Below are 26,571 nucleotides of genomic sequence, written 5' to 3'. Positions count from 1 at the left end.
AGCTTCAACCCACCATCACCCCACACCAAAAAAAAAAAAAAAAAGGAAAAAAGCCAAACTCATTGCCATGGACTTGATTTTCACTCACAGTGACACTATCTGACAAGGTGGAACTGCCCCTGTGGGTTTCTGAGGCTATAACTTTTTGCAGGAACAAAAAGTCTTATTTTTCTCTTGGGAGTGGCTGGTGGTTTTGAACTACTGACCTCATGGTCATAGCTAATATTCAATAAGAAAAAGGGAACCAATTATTTGACTATGTTCTACTTTTTTTTCTACATGACCAATGATTGGAGAGATTATAAAAAAAAGTCATGAGGTGGAAAACTACATGACCAATGATTGGAGAGGTTATAAAAAAAAGTCATGAGGTGGAAGTTGTAGGAGCCTTGGTGGTATAGTGGTTACAAAGTGGCTGTGAGTAGTGGAAGGTGGGTCAGTCATTGTAAGGCCTGAACAGTGGCAGAAATGCTTGAATGGAACACAATCTCCTTACCTCCCAGCATTCTCAAATTCATTCTCCACCAGAATGATCTTGTCATCTTTTCATATCACTTGCCTAAACCCCCTTTTTAAGCCCACATGACTCAAACCAATGAGGATCATTCTTCTCAGAGACCTCCAGTTCCTTAGAGGTCGGCTTTCCCCCACTGCTCTCTTCTTTTGGGGCCACATCTCTCTGTCTTCTCTCAGATATCAGTGTGCACCGTGAACATTTCCTCCGCAGGTCTCACATCATTACTGAAATGCATCACCTTATGACATCTTAGTAATACATATCTTCATTGAGTTTGTTGTTTTGTCTATTGTAACACTGTAGAACAAATGAATCAGCACCTTTATAGAGAATTAATTTGACAAGCATTTTATGAAGAAATGAGTAAATGAGTCTCTGATTTTCTTGTGAAATAACTGTATTTATTTCTTAAGTTTTATTCATTGATCTGAAAATCACGTTTTAAAATGTCTATTTTGTTCACCATGCAGCATTGTCATGTTTGGATATGGTGCATTAATATGTTAAAGGAAGACGTTTACTTGGAGAGAGAGAGAGAGAGAGAGAGAGAGAGAAAGAACTGTGTTCTGAATAATTAACCAAATAAAATGAACTAGTAAGTATTATTTAGATTTTTTTTAAGTTTCAGTTTTCTTCAACACCGGTAACTCATCCTGAGCAGATCTCTAAGAAGCAATGAGCCCTGGCCCCTGATGTGAATGGACAACTCTTCAAAGAGTGCTGCAGTACCACATGTTCCTTCTGAGGGACAGCCTGGGACATGTGTCCCATGCTATCTAATCGCATTGCACAAAAGCAGCGGAAATGAACATTTGGTGAACTAATGCATCACAGTCAATTCAGAGAGTAGATTATGTTCTGCCGTATGAGTCCATAGTTTGTCTCCATAGAGCAAAGCTCCAGCTGCTCCGAAGGAAAGGAGGGGACGACGCATACGGGGACAGTGATGCCCACCAGCTAGGAGACGGCTTCCAGCTTCCCCTATTTTACACTTACATGTTCAATTTAAGTGAAATCAACATAAATCTAATTTCTCTGGGAAGCAATGGACGGTTCTGTTCAGTGCATACAATATTATCAATGTTCACGTATGTAGTAGTCTTGGATCACAACAATATAAAGGCATAGGTCCCATATGAATTTTTGTTACATGTATGTTTGATCCTGAATCCTATGTGGGAGTATTAAAAATATAAGAAACAAAAATTAGGTAATTGACTCTCACTCATGTGCTCACAAATTTCTTAGAAATAGGTAGCCAGAGTCTTCTTCAAAGGCACTTCGGGGTAGGCTCGAACCTCCGACCTTTTGGTGAACAGCTGAGAATGTTAGCTGTTTGCAACATCCAAGGTTTCTCCCTGGGCTTATCATTCCAATGAAAGAATCTAAATATGAGAGATACCAATATTTTTCACTGAAACAAACTGAGTTTTATTAAATTGAAACTAATCTGTAGATTGACTTAGGTTTGAAAATATAGAATTCAAAACCACTTTAGATATATGTGACAATATGTAACTATAATATATTGACGTGAAGAGGTTTATGACTGTAATTCTATTTATAGTGTTTAGCATGACTTTTTAAGTATAATATGGTGAGAAAAAATTCTTTAATTTTTCATAAAATGCAATCAAATCTAATCAGTTTGGCATTAATTAAGCTCTAATAATGTACTTCAGTATTTTTTCTAAGTAGTGTGATCTGTTTCCCCTTCATCCAGGTCGATTTGTGCACATTATGGTGTCTTCATCATTTTAAAACATACTGAGAAAATGACAGAGCTGCAAAATTAAAATAAATGATTAATGGTATTTTTTTCATGTTTTGTACTAATAGGTATTACCAAGTCTTTAAATTAATAGAGCTGTCAAGCTCAGAGGTGTTACAGATCCAGCAATGAACCAAAATGGAAATTATATATTCCACAGACACCTAAAGATGACACTTTAGAATATTTTAAATTTTAATTAGTAGGTGCAATTGTTTTGTTCCCCCATAACCATCTCAAATTAATTGGAAATTAGTCACAACCAATCTTATTCTTAACCATCTGAAGTGAAGAGATTGGTGCTTTGCACGTTAACATTCTTGTTTGGGGACCAGAAGGCACACATGCAGTAAATTGCATTGTCAATTACAGAAACAACAACTGCTGTAAAATTAGGAAAAATTATGCACAGGTAAACAAAACTAATTAATGCATAAGTAACAGGGGAACACACAAAATAAGGGCCGAAATAAACACTAAGGTGCCAGTCTTTAAAGAAAAAAAAAAGATTTGGAAATGCAAATTTATGCAAAACGCCTTCCTGATGAAGACTTAGATAAAAGATTATTTACATTTATCTTTGATTTAGCTCCTTTTGGAGGCTCACTACCACTCACACCTTGAACAACATGCACACAAAAACAGGCATCTGCTTATTTAATTATGTTTCAAGATGGCAGAGAACTTTTAGAAGTTAATTTGTTACTTCTCAAAAGTCACAATTTAGAATCATTAAGTAACCAAGTATTGTATTTCCTTCTTTAAAAGTGGCATCTTATATCTAAATGTAAGAGAAATGCAATTTCTGGGCACATCAGTGAAATATTCATTATCTGTGTCTACCTGTTAAGCATTTTCCTACTGATAATTTATGGATAACTCTTTTTCTCTTCTTCACTGAAACTACACACATTTTCCCTTATCGGGTTTTGTTCTCTGCTTCTTCTTCTTTTGAAGTAAGCTATTAAGCAGCTTAACATTCTATGAAGATGATGTGTCTGCCAAGTCAGCAAGTGTTATGTTAGAATAACTGTGTGACTTTAAATGAAATAATATCATTATAAAATTTCCACAACAAGACCAATTTCCAAGAAACCAACCTGGCACATTACAATTTTTAAATAATATTTAAAATGAAATAATTTTATGAAAAGGTCTTGGGAGATTCAATAGATAAGCTAGATGAAACCTTTCTCAGCTATATTCTGTGTGGGATGAATTTTAATGGAACTTTATTTTGGATAATTACTAAAAAAGACACATTATATTGAAATGATGCCCTTTTCCAAAATGAGTTTATTCGTACATGATAAGAAAATGATAAAAGTTATTGCTACATTTTCTTTAAAAATTTGGGCAAATCTCAAAAATATGTCAAATTGTATTCCACCATAAAAATAACATGGGATTAAGTTTTTTTCTCTTGCATGCTTCAGGATTATAGGAAAAGCAGTCTACATAATGAAAGATAAGAAGCACAGAGAGCGCTTTTGGCACAATGGCTGATCACTCCGCTACAGATCAAGATTGCAAATACACTGTGAGGGGAAGATGCGGCTGCAGTCTGTGTTCATGACGATGGTTCTGTAAAGACTTACAGCCTTAGAAGCCCTATGGGGTAGTTCTATACTGTCTTATAGGGTCCGAATGCCATATATATGTAGATTGTATATATTTATTTTTAAATAAGTATATATTCACACACGCACATAATGAAAGGGCCTTGGCAGACTCACCCCTTCTCTGTCAGTTTGTTGTATTGTGTTGACTTGCATGTTGCTGGAAGCTCCGTCACTGGTGTTTCCAACGCCAGCATGATCACCCAAAGGGAACAGGTTTCAGCGGAGCCTCCAGACCAAGAGCACACAACAAAGGACTCGGCTCTCCATGTCAGAGGATGCCGCTGCTGGCACTCTTATGCATAACTTTGAAACATGTGGAAATACGTTGAAAGCTGAGTGGATGGAAGGGCATGGGCTTTCAGAATGTGGGCACTCAAAATGTGCCTGAGAAGAAGTTGACTTCCTGGACTGGAGGGGACCATGAAGATGTGAGTTGTGAAAAGCATGTGGGAATGGAGCCCTTAGGATCTTCATTTGCTGAGAGAGTATGACTCGAGGTAGGAAGCAATAGCAGCAGTCCTCTCATAAACAGGACCTGGAATGTGTAAAGTATGAATCTAGGAAAATTGGAAGTGATCACAAATGAATAGAACATACAAGATTGACATTCTGGGCATTAGTGAGCTGACATGAACTGGCATGGGCCACTGTGAATCAGAAAACCATACAGTGTATTGTTTTAGGAATAGCAAAATCCAGAGGAGAGGTGGGGCATTCATTGTCAAAAAGGTCAATGCAAAATCCATCATGAAGTACAATGCAGTCTGTGATAGGATTATACCTATCTACCTGCAAGGATGTCAAAGCAATACAACTATTATTTAAGTGTGTACACCTACCCCAGAAATAGTGATGCAGAAACTGAAGAATTCCACCAAAGACTTCATTTGGAAATTGATCAAGCATGCAATCAAGATGCAGCGATAATTATTGACAAGTGGAATGTAAAAAGTTGAAAACATCGAGGAAGACATGGTTTTTTTGTGGAAAATATGGACCTGTTGAGAGAGAAATGAAGGTGGAGACTGCAAAGCCGGCCACCACTTCATCGCAAAAACCTCTTTTCAGCAACACAAAAGGTGACTCAACACATGGACAGCTACTGATGGAATACACAGAGATCATAGTGACTGCCACTGTGGGAGGGGCTCTAGAGAGGCTCAATACCAGCAGCTAAAACCAGACCAGGGTCCGGAAGTGGAACAGACCATCAATTGCTCACAAGTAAGTTCTGGATACAAGTCTATGAGAGCCAAAATAGAACACTGAGTCTATCCCACCTGAGTTTCAGGAACAGGTCTGACACATTGAACACTAACGACAGAAGACTGGATGAGCTGTGGGAGGACATCAAAAAATGCTTTCATGAAGAAAACAAAAGGTCATGAAAAACAGGAAAGAAAATATCAAAATGCATTTCAGAAGAGACTCTGAACTTGATCTTCGTCACTGACTAGCTAAGACAAATGGAAGAAATGAAGAAAAAAAGCTGAAATAAGTTCAAAGGGCAGCTACTGAAAAAAATTAAATTTTATAATGAAATGTGAAAAGCCCTAGAACTAGAAAACCAAACAGGAAGAAGATGCTTAGCATATCTCAAACTTAAAGAACTCAAGAAAAAAAATCTAACCTCACGTTTCAAAATATTGAATGTGTCCGAAGGATCAAAAGAAGATGTTGAGAAAACATGGAGTCGATGCACCAAAAAGAAATAACTGACAATGCACCATTGCAGGAGGTAGCGCATAAGCAAGCATCCAGAGGGCTGACGGGAGAAGTTCAACCTGCACCGAGTTCCTTAACCTGAAACTAGTCTACAGCTAAATTGCTGGACTAGCCATTCAAATGTTTCAACAAGTCCAGGAAGCACTGGAAGCACTATTCCCAGAAGTTTGGAAGATAGTTACTTGGTCACTGATGTCTGGAAAAGATCCATATGTGTGCCCATTGCCAAGAAAGCTGACCCAACAGTGTTCCACTTACAGAACAATACCACTGATAATGCATGCTAGAAAAACGTTGAAAATCATCTACGACCATTGCTGCAGTACATTGTCAGGGAATTGCCAGAGGTTCCGGCTAGATTAAGAAGAGGACATGGAAAGAGAGATGGCATTCAAGCTGATGTCAGATGGATCTTGACTGAAAATAGAGAATTACCAGATGATAGTTATTTGTCTTTTACTGATTCTGATAAAAACAAAACACATTTAACTGTGCGGACCATAATAAACCATTGATAACCTTGAGAAGAATAGGAATTTCAGAACACTTCACTGTGAATATTCAGAACTTGTACATGAACCGCGAGGCAACTGTGGGAACAGAACAAGGGAACAGTGCATGGTTTAAAATCAGGAAATGTGAGCGCCAGGGTTCCATCCATTCATCATACATATTCCGTCTGTATCCTGAGCAAGTAATCAGAGAAGCTAGACCATATGAAGAAGAATATCCTGGAATATGCTCATGACATAATCTTGCTGACTGAAAAGGAGGAGGACTTGAGGCCTTGCTGATGAAGATGAAGGATTTCAGATTTCAAGTGGGATTAAAATTCATTGTATAGAAGACCAACTACCTCACAACTAGATCAAGAGATAACATGATAAATGGAGAAAAGACTGAATATTCCCCTTGCTTATATTCAAAACCAATGCTAATGAATGCAGCAGTTAAGAGATTAAATTATACAATATATTGGGTCAATCTGCCGCATAAGACCTCTTTAGAGTAATGAAAAGCAAATATGTTACTTTGAGGAGTAAGGTGGACCTGACCCAAGTCAGGGTGTTTTCAATGGGCTCCTATGCATGTCAACGTTGGACACTGACTATGGAAGAATGAAGAAGAATGAACACATTTCCATGATGGTGCAGGTGAAGAATATTGAAAGCACCATGAACTGATAAAAGAACCACTCGATCTATTTTGGAAGAAGTAAAAGAATTTCAAGACTAGCTAGTCTCGCTTACTTTGGATATGTTGTCAGGAGGAGAGATCAGTGCCTGGAGAGGGACCTCCCGTTTGTCAATCAGAAGGGCAGTGAAAAAGAGTCAGTCTGACAAGATGTATCGACACACTACCTTCAACAATGGGCTCAAACAAACAGGACCAGAAGGGCTTTGTTCCACTGTACTTAGAGTCACTGTGAATTGCCTCCAACACCCCCCAGAACCAGACCCAGTTATCCTCCTTCCAATCCCCTTCTGGTCATGAACAAGCTGAACACCGAACAAGGACGACTGGACGACTTTGAATTGTGGTATTAATAAAGTACATTTTATGGATCACAGAGCACCACAGGAACCAAAACATTTGTTATGGAAAAAGTACAACTGGGTTATTTCTTAGAAGCGAGAACATAAAACTTAATCTCATATAAGTTAAACATGTTGTTAGGTGGTAGTCCCTGGAGAAGGACATCATTCTTGATAAAGCAGAGGCCAGTGGAGGAGAAAAAGATTCAAAGAAGCTTATTATCTCTTGGAGGTAGTGTTTATTTTATGAATCAATGTGTTATTTACTTAAAATGTGACATCAAGGCATCATTTAAATTTAAGGTTTGATGCTTATCTCAGAGCAATAGTGCCTGGAAGTCCTTTCATCTTAACTAGTCTAGTGAATTGTGTTTCATATTCCTCTCAGTCCGTAGGTCTACATATATCGTATCCCTGGTCAAAAGAATCAGAGACGGTAGCTGGACACCAGTTCGTTCTTCTGGTCCGAACTCGTGGCGGCAGTAGATTATGTCACTCTTAGTGTTGTAGACTACTTTCTCTCTGAGGCTTTCGCTTCCTCTTACCCTTCATATTTCAGCTGAATGGAGACTAATAGTTGTATTTTAAATGGATGATTTGAAGCTTTTAAGAGCCCTCCCAAATTCTCATCACATTCAGTTGTAAACCAATACTCTATGAATGATACTGTAATTACCTGAGTTTACCATGATGTGAGAACCTAAGTCTCCAAGTGTCGGAGAACAATCCCCTGAGGTACCTGGTATGTCTAAAGGTATAACTTCTTCAGAATATTGAAAATCAAGGATATTGTTTAGACAATTATGATGCATCTGACCTAAGCCATGGCATTTTCAATTGCCTCTTATGCATGTGAAATATACTTATGTGGTTTATAAGGTTTCAAAAGTTCTTGAAAAATTTTCATTATCTTTTAATTCTACTTTTTCGTAAACTTTTGGAAACCTTCTTGTGTATGTGTGTGTACATATATACATGCACGCACATATGTATCTATATGCATATATTCATATAGATAGTTCTGTTTGTACAAACATATATACCCATGTATTCATGCCCATATATTTATATGCCTACATAACCACCTACACACTTTTGGTTATTTCTGGTATTGTTTCAAGATTGTATTTTTTCATCTCCTTTACCAAAGACATCCATTTGTATGAGTCAATTTCTCAAGCACATAACAGAATGGAGATTTTAGGAAGCAAATGAAACTATGTGACTAAAAGTCTCTGGAAAGCGTTCCATGTGAATCAAAACTATGTATGGCAGACTTGAGACTTTATTCTGCTAGAAAGTAGGAGCTCTCCATCTTTGAAGCCAAGAGAATAAGATGACACAGGTGTGCTCTTCAGTGGAAATTCTGACGGCAATCCAGTGGAAGCTTTATTTTATCATATTTGCTTACAGTGGGCAGCAAAAAAATAAATAATGCCGTGAGTAAAGAAGCAAAATAAAAATGAACTAAAAAAGGAGAGATTTCCTTTATGAATGATAGATGTCATGGATTTCTAGTATTAGAGATGCAGTAAAGTCTAGCTGAACGACTGAGGGAGGTAGTAAAGCATCGGGGGGAGGAGACAGGCATTAGAGCCCAAAGGCTTGCTTATGTCCTTTCCTGGAGGAAGTTATTCAACTTTTCTGCCTTTAGTCGTTGATTTGTCTTTTTTTTGTCTAGGATATTGAAATTACAATAAATTTATCAACTTCTTAAGTTTTGTGAGGATTAAATGAATAACAAATATGAACACAAGGAACAAAAACCGACCTCTAGTAAGCACTCACTAAATGTTACCCATTGTTACCTTGTTTTCCTCTAACTACCTTCGAGCCATCCAGTGACGTGATTAGCTAATCACTCTTGATCTCTGTGAAATCAGAAAAATGCTAATTTATAAAGTGGTAGTTATATGATCTCATGTCAACTTGATAAGTGTAGGGGTGGAGTCTAGCCTGTCAATCTGGTCACAGCCTGATGATGCCTCCTTGTAGCGGTGTCCTTCTCATGTGGATTTTGGGAACTTCCTCTCTCTCTGCCTTCCTCTTCCATTGACAAGCTATGTGCAGAGACTTGCTGAGCCCCCTGAGAGTCTTTCCCTGCTTCACGTTCCTTCCGTTGAGACAAGCGGCGAGCCATGTGAAGACCCGAGCCAGTACTGAGATGCTTCCACCGCCATTCAGTCCACAAGACTTTTCACCCACCAATCTGTGATTTTCCTGCATTTGGCATCATTGTATGTGCTGCACGAGTCTGAAGAGGAATTTATGGACTTGTATCAGATTTATGAACTACTATCAGACTTATGAACTTGATCTGGACTGGACTGGAATGTTTCTTAATATACATTTATTCTTCCAATACATATATTTATTCCCAATACATATATGAATGTTCCTGGATTTGTTTCTCTAGTCAACTCTGCCTAACATATGAGATTTTTTTTAAAAAAAGTATTTCATTCTGTAACTTAATGACCACAGATTGATTTCCAATTAGCATGTGGGTTAAAGATTAAACTGTTTTTTAATTATTGCTAGTTTTATTAATAAAAATACATAAATGAGATTTAATAGATCACAGAATATTGTTTTTATAATTTCCCGAAACCTAATATTTAAAAAATATACTATATATCTTCTCTTTATGAAAACAAATGCCAAAAGAAGGGCAAACTATAGATAACTGCAGTGTCTCTCTCAGTGGAAAAAGATCTGTTCTTCCTAATACCGACAGAGTGAAACTTAGAGCTACAGCAGAGAGCTAGTGTTCTCATTAAATAGATGCTAGTGCCAGCGAGGAGAACTTGTGTTCCAGTTACAATGATCCACACATTGGAAACTGGGACAGGAGGAAGCAATTGCTCTTAGAGAACTCAATAAGCAAGTGTTTACATCAGGGATACTAGGTACCAAACTTAACAAGTCTAGCAAGGATTGACTGGGGACAAATTCAGTGATGAATGACATGGAGGCTTTTAACATGGGGAGCTGAGAAAGGGAAAATGGGCTAGGGGTTCTAAGGAGGGTACATGAGGAAGCAATAGAACATGCTTTCCAGAAGCAGGATTTCAGCGGTCACTTTGGTCATATTAATGATTTAATTTGTACTCTTCCTCATCTGTAAGATATGGAAGAAAATGTTCAGGCTTATCCTCTGCCTTTACCAGACACAAGACAGCCAGAACGGTAATGTTGCATTGAGGCCACTGGCGTTACTACTCCTTAGAGGGGCAATTACCGATAGCATACAGAAACAAATATATAACTATTAATAATACAAAGTTTATAGAATGCAGTCTATATCATGTTTAAAATGAATATACAATAGATAATGCAGAAGAAAGTAGCCCACAGAACTTTAACTCTACTAGGAAACTAGATGATTTAATCTTTGGAGATAAAGTACTTCTCTGATACATTGAAACTTTTGCCTTAAGAATATAGTGACTAAAGAGAACTCAAAATAACATTACATGTATTTATATATGAAAATATGTGAATAGATTGCTAGCCAAGCTACAGTATGTTCAGTGAAAGAAGGTTTAGTATAAAGCATTCTGTAAAATGTTATACTACCTCAAAAAGTAATTAAGACTTTCACAATTTAAAGATGCATCCAGAGTTGGCAGTCTGAATGTGTGTGAGGCACCGTGCTGAGTTCCGCAGGTCAAAGGTGACCACAAGTATGGTGCCTGACCTCAACACGCTCTCCCAATGAGACAAAGAAACGGGTAAATGCAGTGCACTGTGGTTAGGCCTTTGAAGGCGATGTGAAGCAGTAAGCCGGGCTCTTTTGCCGTAATTGGGGCGGGAGCGGAAAGGGCGATGCGTAGGAAAGATTTTACAAGAGAACGAGGTCATCGTGTCAGTTCTCCTCCACAGCAACCTTATGCACAACTGCGTGAACCACCGAGCCAGCATCAGGATTGTTCCTTGGCTTGAGTCCACTGTGGCAGCCACTGCGTCAATCCATTTCATCGAGGCCCTTCCTCTTGGTCACCGTCCTTCCAATTTACCTTCATAATGTCCCTCTCCAGGGACCGGTCCCTCCTGACAAAATGTCCGAAGTATGCAAAATGAAGTCCCACCATCCTGGCCTCGGGAGCACTCTGGCTAACATTCCGTCCCAGACAAATGGGGTTGTCCTTTTAACAGTCCGTGAAAAAGCAGTCCGTTCAGCTTTTCCCTCTTCTGCTCTCACATCACAATTCAAATGCATTGCCAATTCTTCAGCCTGCCTTCCTTATTCAGTGTCCAACATTCACATGCACACGAGGCAATGGAGAATACCATGGCTTGGATCAGGCACACCTCAGTCCTCAAAGTAACATCCTTGCTTTTCAATACTCTAAAGAGGTCTCCTGCAGAAGATTTACCAATGCACAGTTCCATCACTTATCTGTCAGTTTGTCATATTGCAGCTTGTGTGTTGCTAGAAGCTCTATTACTGCTACTTCAAATACCAGCAGAGTCCTGGTGAAGGTGTTTCAGGAGGGCTTCCACACTAAGAGCAGACAACACATAAGGAATCGGTGGCCCACTTCAGAGCAAGTACCCATTGGAAACTGAATAGTCGTGTGGAAAAACATCACAAAGTTTGTTTATATGATCAGATAAAAAGCAGTACAATGATTGAATTAGGAACTAAAAGAAGAATGCTATTGTAGTATTAATATTTTATAGTGATCATTCTGGTGGTAATGTAAATGATAGATTTTTTAAAAAATGGAATAAGAATGAAATGGAAAATCACTGATGTTGCTCTCTCCAGAGGTGGGAGAGAAATGAAGTAAGGCATAAGTAGGACAACCTAAGAATGGAAAGGAAGGGAAAGACTTCGGAAATATTTCATATTATTAAGTGGGCATGGTAATTGAATTTGAGGGTTTAGAGAGAAGTATAGGAAGACGCTCAGGTTTCTAGCTTAGGAAACAATGGCTGCATGATTCTACTAACTCAGTATGGTGTAGGAAGAAGAAGCAGGTCCAGGCTGTAGCAAGAGGTCAATGTTGAAGAGGGTGGAGGGGAGGTAAGATGTGTAGGGATGATGGAGGCATATAATTTATCCATATTTGGTTATGTTTAATTTGAGTTTCTTTTCCTAGGACTTTGTATGACAGATCTTCACTTACAGCTATCCCAGTGACCCTTTATTTCCAACAAAAAATGTGTGTGTTGGTGTGTGTGTGTGTGTGTGTGGGTATGTTTGGGCGAAGGGGGACTAGATGTGCAGAAACAAACAAAAATATGACCTCATCCAAAAAAGAGTAAAGGAGGGGGTAGGGTATGTACCCTGCCCCCTCCTTTACTCTTTTTTGCCTCCTCATTATTAGAACGTATGTCCAGTAGAATTAGTGTCTTCTATATGGTCAAGAGAAATGGTTATCAGAGTGGTTACAGAAATGGTTGCAGAAGGTAGAAAGGGAAAACAGTCAGTCTAGAGACAAGATTCAATCGCATCTGCTCTAGAATTATTTGGATATCTGTTCTATAACTCATGCTGTCTTTAAGCAGAAATGTTCATAACATGGCTAATAGTTTCAGGGATAAATGATCACAAAACAGTAAACAGAGAGGCACTTAAATTTTGTCGATTATTTTATGGAGGAGAAATGAAATTTAAAAATATTTTAAATAAGAATTTGAAGAGTCATTTTAAGCTTTTCTTTTTTTCTTTATCTTGCTATCACTGTCAATAAATATTACTTTTAAAAATACTGATTGATTAAATAATCAAGCTCCATTTACTGTCACCCTCCTTATTTTATATATTTCCCTTAAAAACAGAGTTTCTGCTCTATTCTAACATTATATTGAGAGGAGTTCTTTCATAAATTGAATATCAGCTTAAGGGTATTTAAATTCAGCAGATTTTAACATTCTACCAATTCTTATGTTCTGTAAGAAAAACACTGTGTTATTCAATTATAGCAAAGAACACTCTATAGTTAATCCATACCAATGCTATGAATACTAAATATTCTCTTCAGTTAAAGCAAATTTAAAGTTCATAACTCCATGTGGTTCTAGGAAAAGTAGAGCATGCCAGAATTTGGAAAAAAAAAACATTAACAAGCCAGAGTCTAGTACAGTTCTTGGCCCAAGGTAGTCTGCAGTAGATGTTATAAATGATATACGAATTTATAAGGAAAAAGGATTAAATGTGAATCATATAAAATTGTTATCAATTTAATCATTGTGTAGATCATGATAATAAATGAAATGAATGTGCTGTTAATAACTGAAAGAAGTTAAGAAAGGTGTTGTTCAACGAGTACTTATGAAACAAGCTAAATTTACTTTTAAAAAACATGATTCAATTCCAATAGAAATTTTAAAAACTCACTGCCATTGACTTAATTCCGACTCATGGTGACCCTGTAGGACAGGACAGATCTTCCTCTAGGTTTCCAAGACTGTTGTTGTTTAGGGTGTAGAAAGCCTTACCTGTCTCCTGAGGAGCACTGGTGGTTTACACACTTCTGACATTGAAGTTAACAGCTCAACACATACCTCCTAAGCCATTGGGACTCCCTTGAACTGATACAGACCATTTAAAGCTAGTGAAATGCAGTCAATGATTTCCAAATTTCACACTCGAGAAGATGATTAACAGCACGCCAGGCAGCCTTTTCATGCTGACCTCCCTGGTGGAGTGTCGCGAGGAAGTGTGCAGACTTCAGAGCTAGGTTGTCGGGATTTGAATTTCTACTCTACCACGTATTACCTGTGTAAAACCAGGCACACTCTTTCACCCTAGTCTTCTTCATTTGTCTCTTGATTCAAAACACAGCACAAGAACAACATCTACCACTCCCTTTCTCACTCACCTAAACCACACCATTTCATCGGGACTGTACGGGCAATGATGAATTGCACTATTGGGGTGCTGGCGCTGCAAATCTTTAAGGAAGCAGACTGCCTCATCATCCTCACATGGAACGGAGGGGAGGGTGCCTCCAAACAATGGCCTTTCCATTAAGACTCCACATGGATGGTGTTGATGGTCTTTTTCACTTGTTTTGACCACATCTGAGGAGATGTGAGTTTTCATTAAATACAAGAATACTAGTACCATCATCACCACTACCAGCGTACATCAAGACCACTACCCAACTACTATCACTGCCATCCCCATTTACAACACCATCATCATCAAAACTATCGTTATCACTAACACCAGCATCTATCACCACCGTTAGCATCTCTGTCATTACTACCTTCTTCAATGGTGCTACCACCATTTTTACACTATTACTATTTTTGTCCTCACCACCATCACCAATACCAATGCCAACCTCACTGTAAACTAGAAGTTTCGCTGTCAGTTTTACCCCCAATATTCCTGCCATCATCACCAAACATCTCTACCCCATATATCACCGCCACCACTCTCAGAGCTGCCATCACCCCCACACTGTCACTAGCATCGCCTTCACTACCACAGTCACCATGACCACCACAAACACTCCTACCCTCACTGACACCAACATCTTTAATGTCTACATGAATATGAATCCAAAAAGGGAGAAGCTTCCGTATATAAGAAGATGAGAAAATGTTGGTTTAGTTTGGTTAAAATCTCTAATTGAGCAAGTAAAATTGTACTTTGGAGAACACAACTATGATATGAAATAAAAGGAGAGATTTTCTATAGAAAAGAATGTCTTCATATTCTTGAATTACCACAAAAGAGTAGATGTCTAGTCAAATGATGAAAATATTTATGTGTAGGTTCTATTGATAGTGTTATCATAAGGTGTTCTGAAATAGTTTAAAGAATGTTTACAAGAAAACATACTTAGCTAAGATCTTTTTTAGCATCAGTTGGCGTCTGATACCTCCAGGTGATACTTAAGCCAATGAAATATTCAAAAGGAACTAAATCATTATTAAGGGCATATAAAGCCAAAAACCTGAATGTTATGTATACGAGGGTGAGGGGAGGGAATAAAATAATTGGTAACAAGTATTAAGTAGTCAAGAAAAAAATGAGATACTCTAAAGAATCATTTAAAAAATTTATCTGACTAAAGTAGATCCACTTTTGCAATTTTTATAGGATATATAATATATGCAATATGATAGCATGCTCCCTCCTCTGTACTCACTGTGCATGGAGTCTGCATCCAGGGTTCCCCATCAATCTGCATGGGTAAAGACTTGCTAGTCCTAAAGAAAGATATTTCATTATATGTATAACACAGATAACCTACATAGCCAACTATGTGCACAACAGACAATGGCTAAATCTAGTACAAAAAATATCATAATAGCTGGACTCTAAAGGCTTTTATTCTGAAAGGGTCTTTGCCTTGATTATTAGTGAATCTCCTAAAACAGTGGCTCTCAGCCTTCCTAATGCCGTGACCCTTTAATACAGTTCCTCATTCTGTGGTAACCCCGAACCATAAAATTATTTTCATTGCTATTTCATAACTATAATTTTGATACTGTTATGAATCATAATGTAAATATCTGATAGGCAGGATGTATTTTCATTGTTACTAATTGAATATAATTAAATCATAGTGATTAATCACAAAACAATATGTAATTATATATTCTGGAATATTTCTTTCTAACGATAAATAAGTGAAATTTTGTCTTGAAGCATGGTGTAGCACGGGTAACAGTCTTCATGCTCGGTACTCCTGTGTGGGATTAGCTGCATGGGGGTGGACCCGCCGGGAGATGGATAGAGGAGCAGTGTCTCGGTTCCTAAGAGTATCAGAAATATGTTTTCCGATGATCTTAGGCGACCCCTGTGAAAGGGTTGTTCAACCCCCTAAAGGGGTCGCGACCCACAGGTTGAGAACTACTGTCCTAAAAGATACCTTGTTCATAGCTAAGTGAAGAGCCTCTTCAATACTGCCATAATGAAGGAGCATGCTCAGGTGGAAATAAAAATATATCCAGGTATGTGGTTAAAAGAAGAATCAGAATTAGTACAGTCAGGAGGCTTGTCTTCTGTGATAAAATCAATTCTCAATTGGAGGATTAAAAGTTTAGGAGTGGAGTCTAGGCTGTCAATCAGAATATAGCCAATAAGGCTTCTGTGTGGGCATGGTCTACTCCTGGGAATTCTGGGAACTCTGGAATTTCTGCCTTGATGGGGGAGACACTTCTTTCTCTTTGATCACTTCCTGTGAGACATCTCTGAGGAGAAGTAACATGGACCTACTCTGATATAGCCCTGGGTGCTGGAGAAGCCACAGAGAGACCCATGCCAGAGCTGAGATGCTTACAACGCCACTGGACCCAAGACTTCCTACCCACTGGCCTGTGGTCATCCTGCATTTGGTGTCATTGTGTTTGCTTCATGAATCTGAAGAGGAATTAATAGACTGGTATTGGACATATGGACTAATATTGGATTTATGGGCTTGGACTGGACTGGGCTGGGAGGTTTTCTCACTATTCAACTGCTTTTGTATATAAACTTCTTTCTTATGTGCATGAGTTTCTATGATTTGTTTCTCTAGTCTACTCGGAATAAAACATCTTCATACTTCAATACTGCAAAATTAGGGGAATTTTTTTGCTTTTAGATTCCTAGTTATCTATATATGTATACCAATATGTATTTAAACTAGTCCTTGTTCAATTTCCTCTCATGTAAGTGCCCTGAGTAAAGATACCACAGGAAGATAACATTAGAATGATTTGGAGTATAGATGAAATTTTAGGAAATGTCTCTTGAATATGGTTGAATTATTTTTTGCCACATATAATCTAATTTTATAAAAACAATAATGTAGATTAATCCACAAAATAATTTAAATTAATGCTGCCTCAACAGTGTTTTCTTCTTCTTTTTGTCTTAAATAAATCATTTTATTGGGGGTTCTTACAGTTCTTATAACAATCCACACATCAATTATATCAAACGCATTTTTTTCATATGTTGCCATCAACATTTTCAAAACATTTCCTTTCTACTTGAGCCCTTGGTATCAGCTCCTCTTTTTCCTTCCCTCCACCATCTTCCACCCTCATGAACCCTTGATAAAATATAAAATATTATTATTTTCATATCATACACTGTCTGCTATCTCTCTTCACCCACATTTCTATTGTTTGCTACCCTGAGAGGGGTGGTGGTGGGAGGGGTTATACATGAATCTTTAAGAGTAGTTCCACATTCACCCTCCTCTCCCACAACCCTCCTCCTACTCTCGTGGTATCACTACTCCCCTTACTAATCCTAAGGGGCTTATCTCCCCTGGATTCTGTGTGTCAAGAGTTCTATCTGTACCAGTGGACTTGCTCTTCTCTAGGCAGATTTGTAAGGTAGAACTGAGGTCATGATGGGAGTAGGGGGTATTAAAGACCTGAGATAGTTAAGGTTTATTGTGCCAACCTGGCTGATAAACACAAATCAGATTAATTGAAGGGTGGAGAGATAAATGGCTTGGTAAGCCTCGCCTTTCTAGTTCTTGGGTCTCTTGCTTTGTGATGGTTGGACCAGGGTGCAGCTGCCTTAGCCAGTTCCCTGCTTCAGCTGGCAAGGTTCACTTCCTGCGAAATATCCCTGAGGAGAAGCCACGTGGACCTACCTAGATGCAGCCATGTAGTGCCCCCTGCCAGCCCTGAGATGCTTACACTCTCACTGACTCGGTTTTCCTCCTGCAGTCAGCATCATAGTGTGTGTTTCGTGAGATGAAGGGGGCCTTTGTGGATGGGCATCAGACATATGGGTTAATGTTGGACATGTGGGCTTGGGCAGCACTGGGTTGGGATGCTTTCTTGATGTGCACTTACTCTTTAGATAAAACTCTCTCTTATACATATGAGTTTCTGTGGATTTGTTTCTCTACCCAGCCTAACTCAAGAACTAAAGGAATGTTGTGTGTTTTGTTGGTGTTATGCTGTACCTTGGCTGTCGTTTCTTCCTTGTGACCCATCTGTGAGGGCATGTCCAATTGCCTAAAGATGGGATTTGGGTCTCCACTCCAACCCACATTGTTTTCATTGATGTAATTGATTGTTTGGGGTCTTTTGATGTCTGAATCCTGATCCTGTGGACATCTCATGACCACACAGGCTCATGCTGCACTTGTCCTTTTGTGCTTGGCTTACTTGCTTAGCATAATTTCTTCCAACTCCTTGCATGAGGTGATGTGCTTCCTGTGTTCATCACCTTTTAGGGATGTGTAGTACTCCATTGTATATATATACTAGAGGTTGTTCTTTATTTTCATTCATTCATCAGTCAATGAAATTTATGTTGTTTCCAATTCTTGGCAGTTGTGAACTGCATTGTAATTAACACTGGAGCACTGATTTTATTATTATTTGAAAATTATATACAGCTAAAGAGTTGTGTGAAAATGTCAAATTGACAAGGGTTGGTCTGTGGTAGTTACATAATCTGTTGGTAATTTGAGACTATTATGAGTGGAGGGTGGGTCATACTGTTGCTCGATTTCCATCCATGTTAGGTATCACCAAATCAATTTCCATAGGCGCAAACCTACAGAACCACCAGCAGTGGATGAGAGTTCCTATCTCACCACCGCCCTTCCAACACTTGTTGCTTTCCATCTTTTCAAATTGGGCAAGATTTGACGGTATTAGGTGGTATCTCATAGTTGTTTTAATTTGCATTTCCCTTGTGGCTAATGATCACGAACAGTTTCTCATATGCTTATTGGCCATTTGGGTTTCAACCCTTTTGAAACTTCTGTTCAGGGCTTTTGTCCACCTCCTCAATGGGATTTTTGTATTTTTCTTACTGTAGCGTAGTAGAGTATTGTGGCTGTTACTAATAAGACCTTTGCCTGATGTGTCATTGCTAATGGTGTTTTCCCAGTCTGTGGTCTCTCTTACTAATCTCTTGGTGAAGGCTTTCTATATACATAGGTGTTTAATGTCAGTATAACCCACTTGTTCTTCCTCTGTATTTGCGTCTTTCCCTATTTCTGATAGCCTATGTATTCCTTTTGCCAAAGTTTTTATGTTTGTCTCAATTCCCTCTTTCATGGTCCTAATAGTTTGGGGTTTTACTTTGAGATCTGTGATCCACCTTGAGTTTGTTTTTGTGTGTAGAGTGAGGAAAGTGTCTTGCTTCATTTTCCTGCAAGTAGAAATCCATTTTTCCTAGCACAACTTGTTGAAGAGGGCATTCGCTTCCCTTTTGATAATTTGGGGCCTTTATCAAAGATCAGTTGTCTGCATGCTGATGATTTCGTTTCTAGGTTTTAAATTCTTTTCCATTGGTCTGGATCTCTCTCATCACACCAGCACCACACTGTTTGCCTACAACAGGACTTTCATGGGGCAATTTGCCAAGTAGATATTTTGGGACTTCACTAAACTAAGATGAATTTAGTCTAATTTGGTCAAATCAACAAAACCCATTGTGATCACATCTTACTCTGAGTGATTCTATGGGTTTACAGAGTAGAGCTGACACACAAGGCTCTCCTGGCTGTAGTCTTTAAGCAAGTAGATCACCAGATCTTATACCTGTACCATTTCTGGGTGGGTTTGAATCACCGACCTTTAGGCTAGTAGTAAAGCACCAGCAGCAACCTTGTAAATCAGTTTATAGCAGATGAAATCGGTATGTAAGAATTTGTGCACTATAGGAAATCAATCCGGGAAATATGAATACTAGCTAACCTGATAGGTAATGGTTAATTAACAATTTGTAAAAACCCTCCCACTAAAAAAATCTACCATCTTATAAAATCATATCAGCATTAATCATGGATCATTAAAATAGACACACATAAGACACATACCGCAATTAGAGTCTCGAGCAGTTAAAACTGTTTTTAATTTGGTCTTGTCAAATCCCTTCTTTAATTAGAGAGAAAAGAAATTCTACCTGATGACCACACAGGAACATTGAGCCAGTCGCCGCCCAGCACTTTTCAGTCCCGTGTATATCTGCCCCATCTCCATGGCGCCTTCCAGGCCCACTACTTCCAGCAGCTGGTCACTCAGGTCTGAAAGGAGACAGATGCCTTGTAGGCTACACTGTACAGATGTATGTCCACAATGTAATGAGATTCGACAGTATTGAGATGAAAAAAATGAAACAACTTTACAAAAGAAAACTTCTCTCTTTTGGAAACCGAAAGGAATGACACTCCGTTGAGTTAAACCTTGAGACTCTATGGGAAACGATTTGCTGTCAGCTTATTCTAAAACAAAATGGGAAGAATAGATTCTGAGCCAAATAGTGCCAAAAACGATACCAGTAGTTTTTGACATCAACAAACTTAATGTTATTCCACATGTATATATGGAACATTTATACATCAGACAGCTTGGCAGCAGATACACACTTCAACACTATAAATACAGTATGAGGATATGCTGTCAAACATGATTTTGTTAAATTACTGGAAGAAGAAATCTGAGAGATCATTAAGTTGAAGCTTCTCATTTGATAGCTAGGAAGACTTACTTCAATCACTGAGTGACTTGTCCACAGTCACAGGTAGCATTGTGTAGAAGTTCTAGAAACAATATCATTATGTTGAAAGGTTTTGTGTCAAGGAATATGCTTGCTTTTTGTCATTAGTTGTCCTTGAATCCGTTCTGACTAATGGTGATCTCATGTGTGCCTGGATAATTACTACAATGCAATCATGACTTGAGCATTTTAATGGATCACCTTTGTTTGGAATGGGTACAAATATCAATCTCCTCTGGCCAGTTGGCCCAGTAGCTGTCCACAGGGTCCCTGTGACTCAGAACCAGCTTGATGACACCTACCACCACCACCACCACCAATCATGATTTTATTCTCTTCTTAAATAAAAGAAAAAAGGAAGTGATAGATATTTTTGGCTGAGTGTGACTGAACTAATTGTTTGTTATATATTATCAAGAAGTCATAGTGGTGTAACAGTTCTACATTGGGCTGCTAACCAAAAGGTTGGTCGTTTGAAACCACCAGGTGCTTTGCAGGAGAAAGACAGGGCTTTCTACTCCTATTCAAGCTAGAGTCTTGCAAACTCATGGGGGCAGTTCTACCTTATCCTGCAGGGTCCTAGGAGCCAGGCTGAGTGGCTGGCAGTGAATCTGTTATCTCTTTGGCTGCTCCTTAAGACCAGTTTAAGACAATTATTATCAGCCCCCCATTTATAGGTGAGGAAGCTGAAACCTAGAGAAATTAACTAATTTATGCTATTCATATTTATATATCTAGTAGGTGACAGCCAATAATTGAACTTAATAACTTTGTTTCATTAGCACCATGCTATCTTTGATAAATCAGTCCATGTGAAAGGAAAGATTTAGAAATTATATAGAAAACTTTCTTACATTGGGGTGGGAAGAGGGCCATTCAGAATGTTTGAACCCTAAAGTCTTTCCAACCTGAAGCTTTTTGTGTCTCCAGAGAGCAGAAGGCTGTACTCATGGGAGTTGATTCCCAGAGAGCCAAGCTGTTCAAGACCCAGAATGTACCTTCTCACCGATTTCACTTGCAGGACTCCGTCTCTGAACTTGGAGACAGACGTCCAGGTACATGCATGGCCCTGGCTATTTAATTTTTCATGATGTCTGACAAAATATTCCATATACAATGATATTGTATATTGCCTCTTTTATTTTATTCTGATCAATATGTCCACCTGCATACATGATATATAGTTATGAAGAAAATAACTACAATAATAAATAAGAGATTTTCTATGGAAAAATATTTGGATTGTCAATGTAAAGTAAAAGATTAAAAGTGTATCACTACTAGTGTTTCAGGTTATACATGCCTGTATTTATTCCAAATAAAAGGGGTTTAAACTTTTCTATGAGGTCAGTGGAAGCCCGAGCAGACATTACTTCAGTATCACACTTAAGTCTCATTAGGGTACCTTAAAAAGGTGTCCAATCAAAATAGCACATAAGAGAGGCTCTATAGGACCAGTTAAACTCAAGGAGGAGCATTCCTGAAGTATATGGTGACAGGACTTGGGGTGGCTTATTTTTGTTTTCCAGTTGTGTGATCTTGATAGATTCTTGAGGGACAATGAATGACTCAGGAGCCTTATTAGAAAGAACGTTGAAGAAAATAGAACGCTGTTTTGGTAAGAAAAAGGCAAGGACAATTGTGCCAAGAATTTTTCCCCCCATCACGACAGCCTTTCTGCTCCTTCTTTGTGTTCAGAAAGGGTTGTCCCATGAGAATTTTCTCTGGAAACTTCAGCCCATCGAGCTTACAGCTCCTTCAGCTTCTGGTTGTTCTCCAAACTCAAAGAACATTCACAAGGAACATGAACTTAGTCCCTCGAGGAGGCTGAACCTTGTTTTGACCTGATGTAAGTGGAAGAGCTCAGAAGTCTTTGGGGAAGGGTTGGAGAGGTGGAACTACTATCTTTCGAAGTATATAAAGCTAGTGAGAAGACATGTTGGGAAACAGTAGTTTCAAATTTGCGGGTTGCAGCAGTATTTTCTCTTGTATTCCAAAATATGTTCAAGTACAATAAATGTTTTAGTAGAGGAAATATGTGGAGGGGATGTACTGAATGGAGAGTACGTTATATGATATGAGTATAGTAGTTTATCATAGAGTGGGCTCAAAAAAACAAGACCATGTGTTTTCTTTTGAAACCATTTTGTAGGGAAATCTTTCACTCTCTACTAATGGATCTATTTTATCCAGAGTTCAGATATTTAAATGATTCATTTTCAGAGCAGTTCAAGTGTATGGCAAATGTATTTTGAAATATCAAAGTGTTATAGATCCGTGATCATTGTCAGACTTAATATAAAACCTTAGAATAGAGTGTGTGACCAACACTAGCATTTTTATGTAAACTAGAAAAAGCAGATCTATTTTTTAGTTTTAAAGTATAGCTGCAACATGAGATTATCCTTTGCAAAAACCACCAGCTAGCTACAAAATCAAATGTTAACAAGTCATGATAACTTAAATCATAGACATCCTTGTATTCAAATCTATTTAGACTTATTTTCTTATAAAACTTATCTTGTGTTTTTAGTTTAAATTTATATTGCCAAGAACAGATGGACAAGGAATGGAAACATATTCTTTCAGCTGTAGCCGGCACTAAAATGTGCTTGGCTCTGTAGCCTGGGTGTTAATGTACTCATTTCTTAGATATATGTCAACCAGACAACTACACTGTGGCAGGCACTAACACCCCAGATGTGTGCCTGGCCATATTTTTAAAACAATAACAACACTAAGCCCAGGAATGGCACCCATATTAGCACTATGCAGTTTAAACTGCCCTATTCCTAAATAGGTGACATTTCTGTCTGATGTGTAATCGCCTGAGAGAGGTTGATAGGAACAAGAAATGAAACACTTTTTCATAACAGAATTAATCTTTCAGGCCTAAATTTCAATGAATCACAGAGAATTGTCTCCACCCACACCATATTGCTACTGTCTACCACCCTCCTTCTGATTTTATACTTTCTCTTAAGTTCTCTTTGTTTTTCTCTCTGCAAAATCATCTTAAATTGAATCCCACAGTTAATAAGAAGTTATGAAGAAACTTTTTTGGATTTAGAAGACCCAGAAATTCCCAACATTCATGTTACTTCTCTAAAAGAATAATATAGGCATGGGGGAATGTTTATAAATTCCGCAAAGGTATATGCCATATTCCTTCTAATTAAGTGCTCACAAAAACAAGAGAGAGAGAAAAACCCTCTAAATTTGTGTTGTATAAATTTTATTCCATAACATTTTCTCATTTTTCGACAGTTTTAACGTCATATGCTTCACATATCATACAATTTAATTGTTCAAATATATCAAGAAGAGTTGTGCAATCCTCACCACAATCAATTTTAAAACATTTTCTTCTTTTGTGCAGTCAGTGCTGGTATTTTCCATTTCTGCCCTATCAAACCTCTCACACCCTAACTAATTATTAATGCAGCTACTGTTCTATAGACTTACTTGTCTGAGCACACAAACCAAAAATAAAAAACAAACAAACAAAAAATACTGTAGCAACAATGAAAACATAAAAATCTCCATTAAAAAGCAGAAAATATTAAAAACTCAAATAAATTTAAATTGAATCAAAAACAGATCGAATGAGAAAGTGCTAAATTGTATTCTGACTAGGTCTGCACTAGCCCCTTTTCCAGTGTACGCTGTCAGACAGCAAGGCTAGGCCCCTCCCTGGACTTTGGCCAGAGGAGAGTCACAGTAGGCTTCATTCACATGCTGATTCGGCAAATGCATTTTGGACTTCCACTGTAGCCCCTACCCTTCTGTACCCCAGGACAACTTGGAAATTAAGCTCTAATACTGTTCTCTCCTCAGTATTTAGGTTTTATTATTTACAATCTTTGGCTCACATATAGGTTGATGTGCTTCTACCTTGTAGACTTAGGGGACTTAGATGGATGTTTATTTTAAGACAAGCTTTGAAGACCCCTGGCATTATGCTTTATGAAAGTGGGGGGACATTCTAGTTTCTTCACCACACTTTGCTATAGCACCTAGATCTTTAGTGATCGCTTCCTGAGTATCAAGGTTCATGTCATAAGAACAAATTGTTCTTATATTAGGACTGTGCTTAAATGCAATCCAGTATGAATGAGAATTCAGTCATACGTCTAAGATTTATTTATATCTCTGGTTCACTCTAAATAAATCATTATTTTTTTGGAAAACATACACTATCCCTATGGAACACAAGACAATTCTATTGGTAATATCACTACTTTAGGCTATGGTATACAATTAAAAACCAAAACTGTTGAGAAAATGAAATCAGACAAGAGTAGGTCAGCTTTTCACATCACAAAGCACAGATGGTTGACTTGTACAGATTAAAAGTTACGTGACTGGGAACTGTGCGTGGTACTGTCATGTAGGCACTGTGTTCATGCTCTCTGCTTTTTCATGAGCTGGGCTGCTCCAGCAGGCGTGTTTCAGACTTTCTGAATGAGTGTTATTGAGATTTTTGTCCTATCCGATTCCTCATTGTGTAAATAGTTTCTAATCACTTAAAAATTCATACTTTTTGATCCCGTATAATATTTTTATAATAACAATATATGCTTGAGGCCTCCAACAGCTTGGCTCAGATATTAGGGTCCTGAGTGATTTTATACAAGATAGTTTATATCTATATAGTTTTATATTCTTTTTATATGTAGTATTATCTAAAAAATAAAATAGTTATTGATATTCTAGCAAAATTATTTTAAGTGCAGACCTCATTGGATACCATAAAGATCCAGATTGCTCTTTGCTTGCTACCTACTGGTTCATTTGAAAGAGTTGTCATAAATTAACAAACTACTAAGAGTTGACCCAAGGGTCAAATATGACTTTGGTCTTGTGTGTATGTAGATGTCAAGTTAACAATAATTTTTATATTTCAAATGGTTGATAAAAATCAGGTCAAAATCATTTTGGAGTATCATAAAATTGTAAGAAATTCAAATATCAGCATGCATAAATTAAGCTAATTTGCTTATGCATACTGCTTTGGCATAGTAATGGAAGAGTTGAGCAATTGTGTCAAAGACTTTATGGCTCCCCAAACCTAAAATATTACTATCTGGTTCTTCAGAGAAAAAAAGGAAAAGAAAAGAAAGTCAACTTCTGTTTAAAAAAAGCAAAAACCGTCAGGCCACTGAAAGACACAGTGTTCTTCCACTAATTCTAAAGGATGCTTTTAACAGCAGTTCTAAACTGTGGAGCCTCAGCACACTTGTAAGTGCAGCACACGCATTGGTGTGAGATGTGTCGCCACCAATTTGTTATTAATCACTATAGCGAAGTGAAATTACTTACTACAGTTCTTGTATCCATAGTCATGGTAACTCTTGACTTTGAGGGGGGAAAAAGTAGAGTGACAACCAGGAAGGCAAAATTGTAACCAAAACTGGTAAGTCCCTTGGGAGTCAGCTCTACCTTGAGAAATCCTGACATCTTGACACTGGATGTGTGTGCATCTGTCCTAATGATATGACCTTTGTTATGAAGTATCTGGGTGGGCTTCAAAAAGCTGGTGGGAAAAATTTCAGCACCTTTTCATTTTATTTTATGAGAAACTTAAAATCCCCCTTGCATGTTTGAAAAAAGAAAAAGTAGCTTTCTGAAAAGCTACTGTATCTTTCCAACTAGTTCTCTGGGCATAACGTAGACCAGAGAACATGCCAGAGGGATATTTTCATATTTAAAACAGAAAGTCTATGAGATGGACACCAGAAGGCAGAAAGGCAATGAAATAGGACGGAGTCGTATTACAAGACACTTCTTAACACTGAGCCTGCAAACCTAAATGGAGAAATAATGTCTTTATTTTTCAAGAAGGTCTAGTTGAAATTAAAAACTTGCTTCTATGATTATTTTGGGCAAGGAAGCCATGGCTGTGGTAGCGATGCATGTGAATTTTTCACTGAAAACTACCACAGATATCTCAAAGTATCTGGTATAAT

The 26,571-nt window shown here is 38.0% G+C and overlaps 1 protein-coding gene across 6 annotated transcripts in view; it reads right to left on the bottom strand.

The window, feature by feature from the left end:
- Positions 1-26,571, bottom strand: part of DGKB (diacylglycerol kinase beta) — a 712,573-nt gene that overhangs the window by 6,502 nt on the left and 679,500 nt on the right. For all 6 annotated transcript variants that reach the window (XM_075558344.1, XM_075558345.1, XM_075558348.1 and 3 more), the window contains 2 exons: positions 20,009-20,129; positions 15,285-15,345 (listed from right to left, as the gene is read on the bottom strand). In XM_075558344.1, coding sequence (XP_075414459.1) covers positions 15,285-15,345; positions 20,009-20,129 — 182 coding nt within the window. The remainder of the gene's footprint in view (positions 1-15,284; positions 15,346-20,008; positions 20,130-26,571) is intronic.

The sequence above is a fragment of the Tenrec ecaudatus genome, chromosome 9, assembly GCF_050624435.1.
Source record: "Tenrec ecaudatus isolate mTenEca1 chromosome 9, mTenEca1.hap1, whole genome shotgun sequence".
NCBI classification, from domain to species: domain Eukaryota; kingdom Metazoa; phylum Chordata; class Mammalia; order Afrosoricida; family Tenrecidae; genus Tenrec; species Tenrec ecaudatus.
Note: the sequence above shows the minus strand (reverse complement) of the source record. Positions and strands in the feature narration are given on the sequence as shown.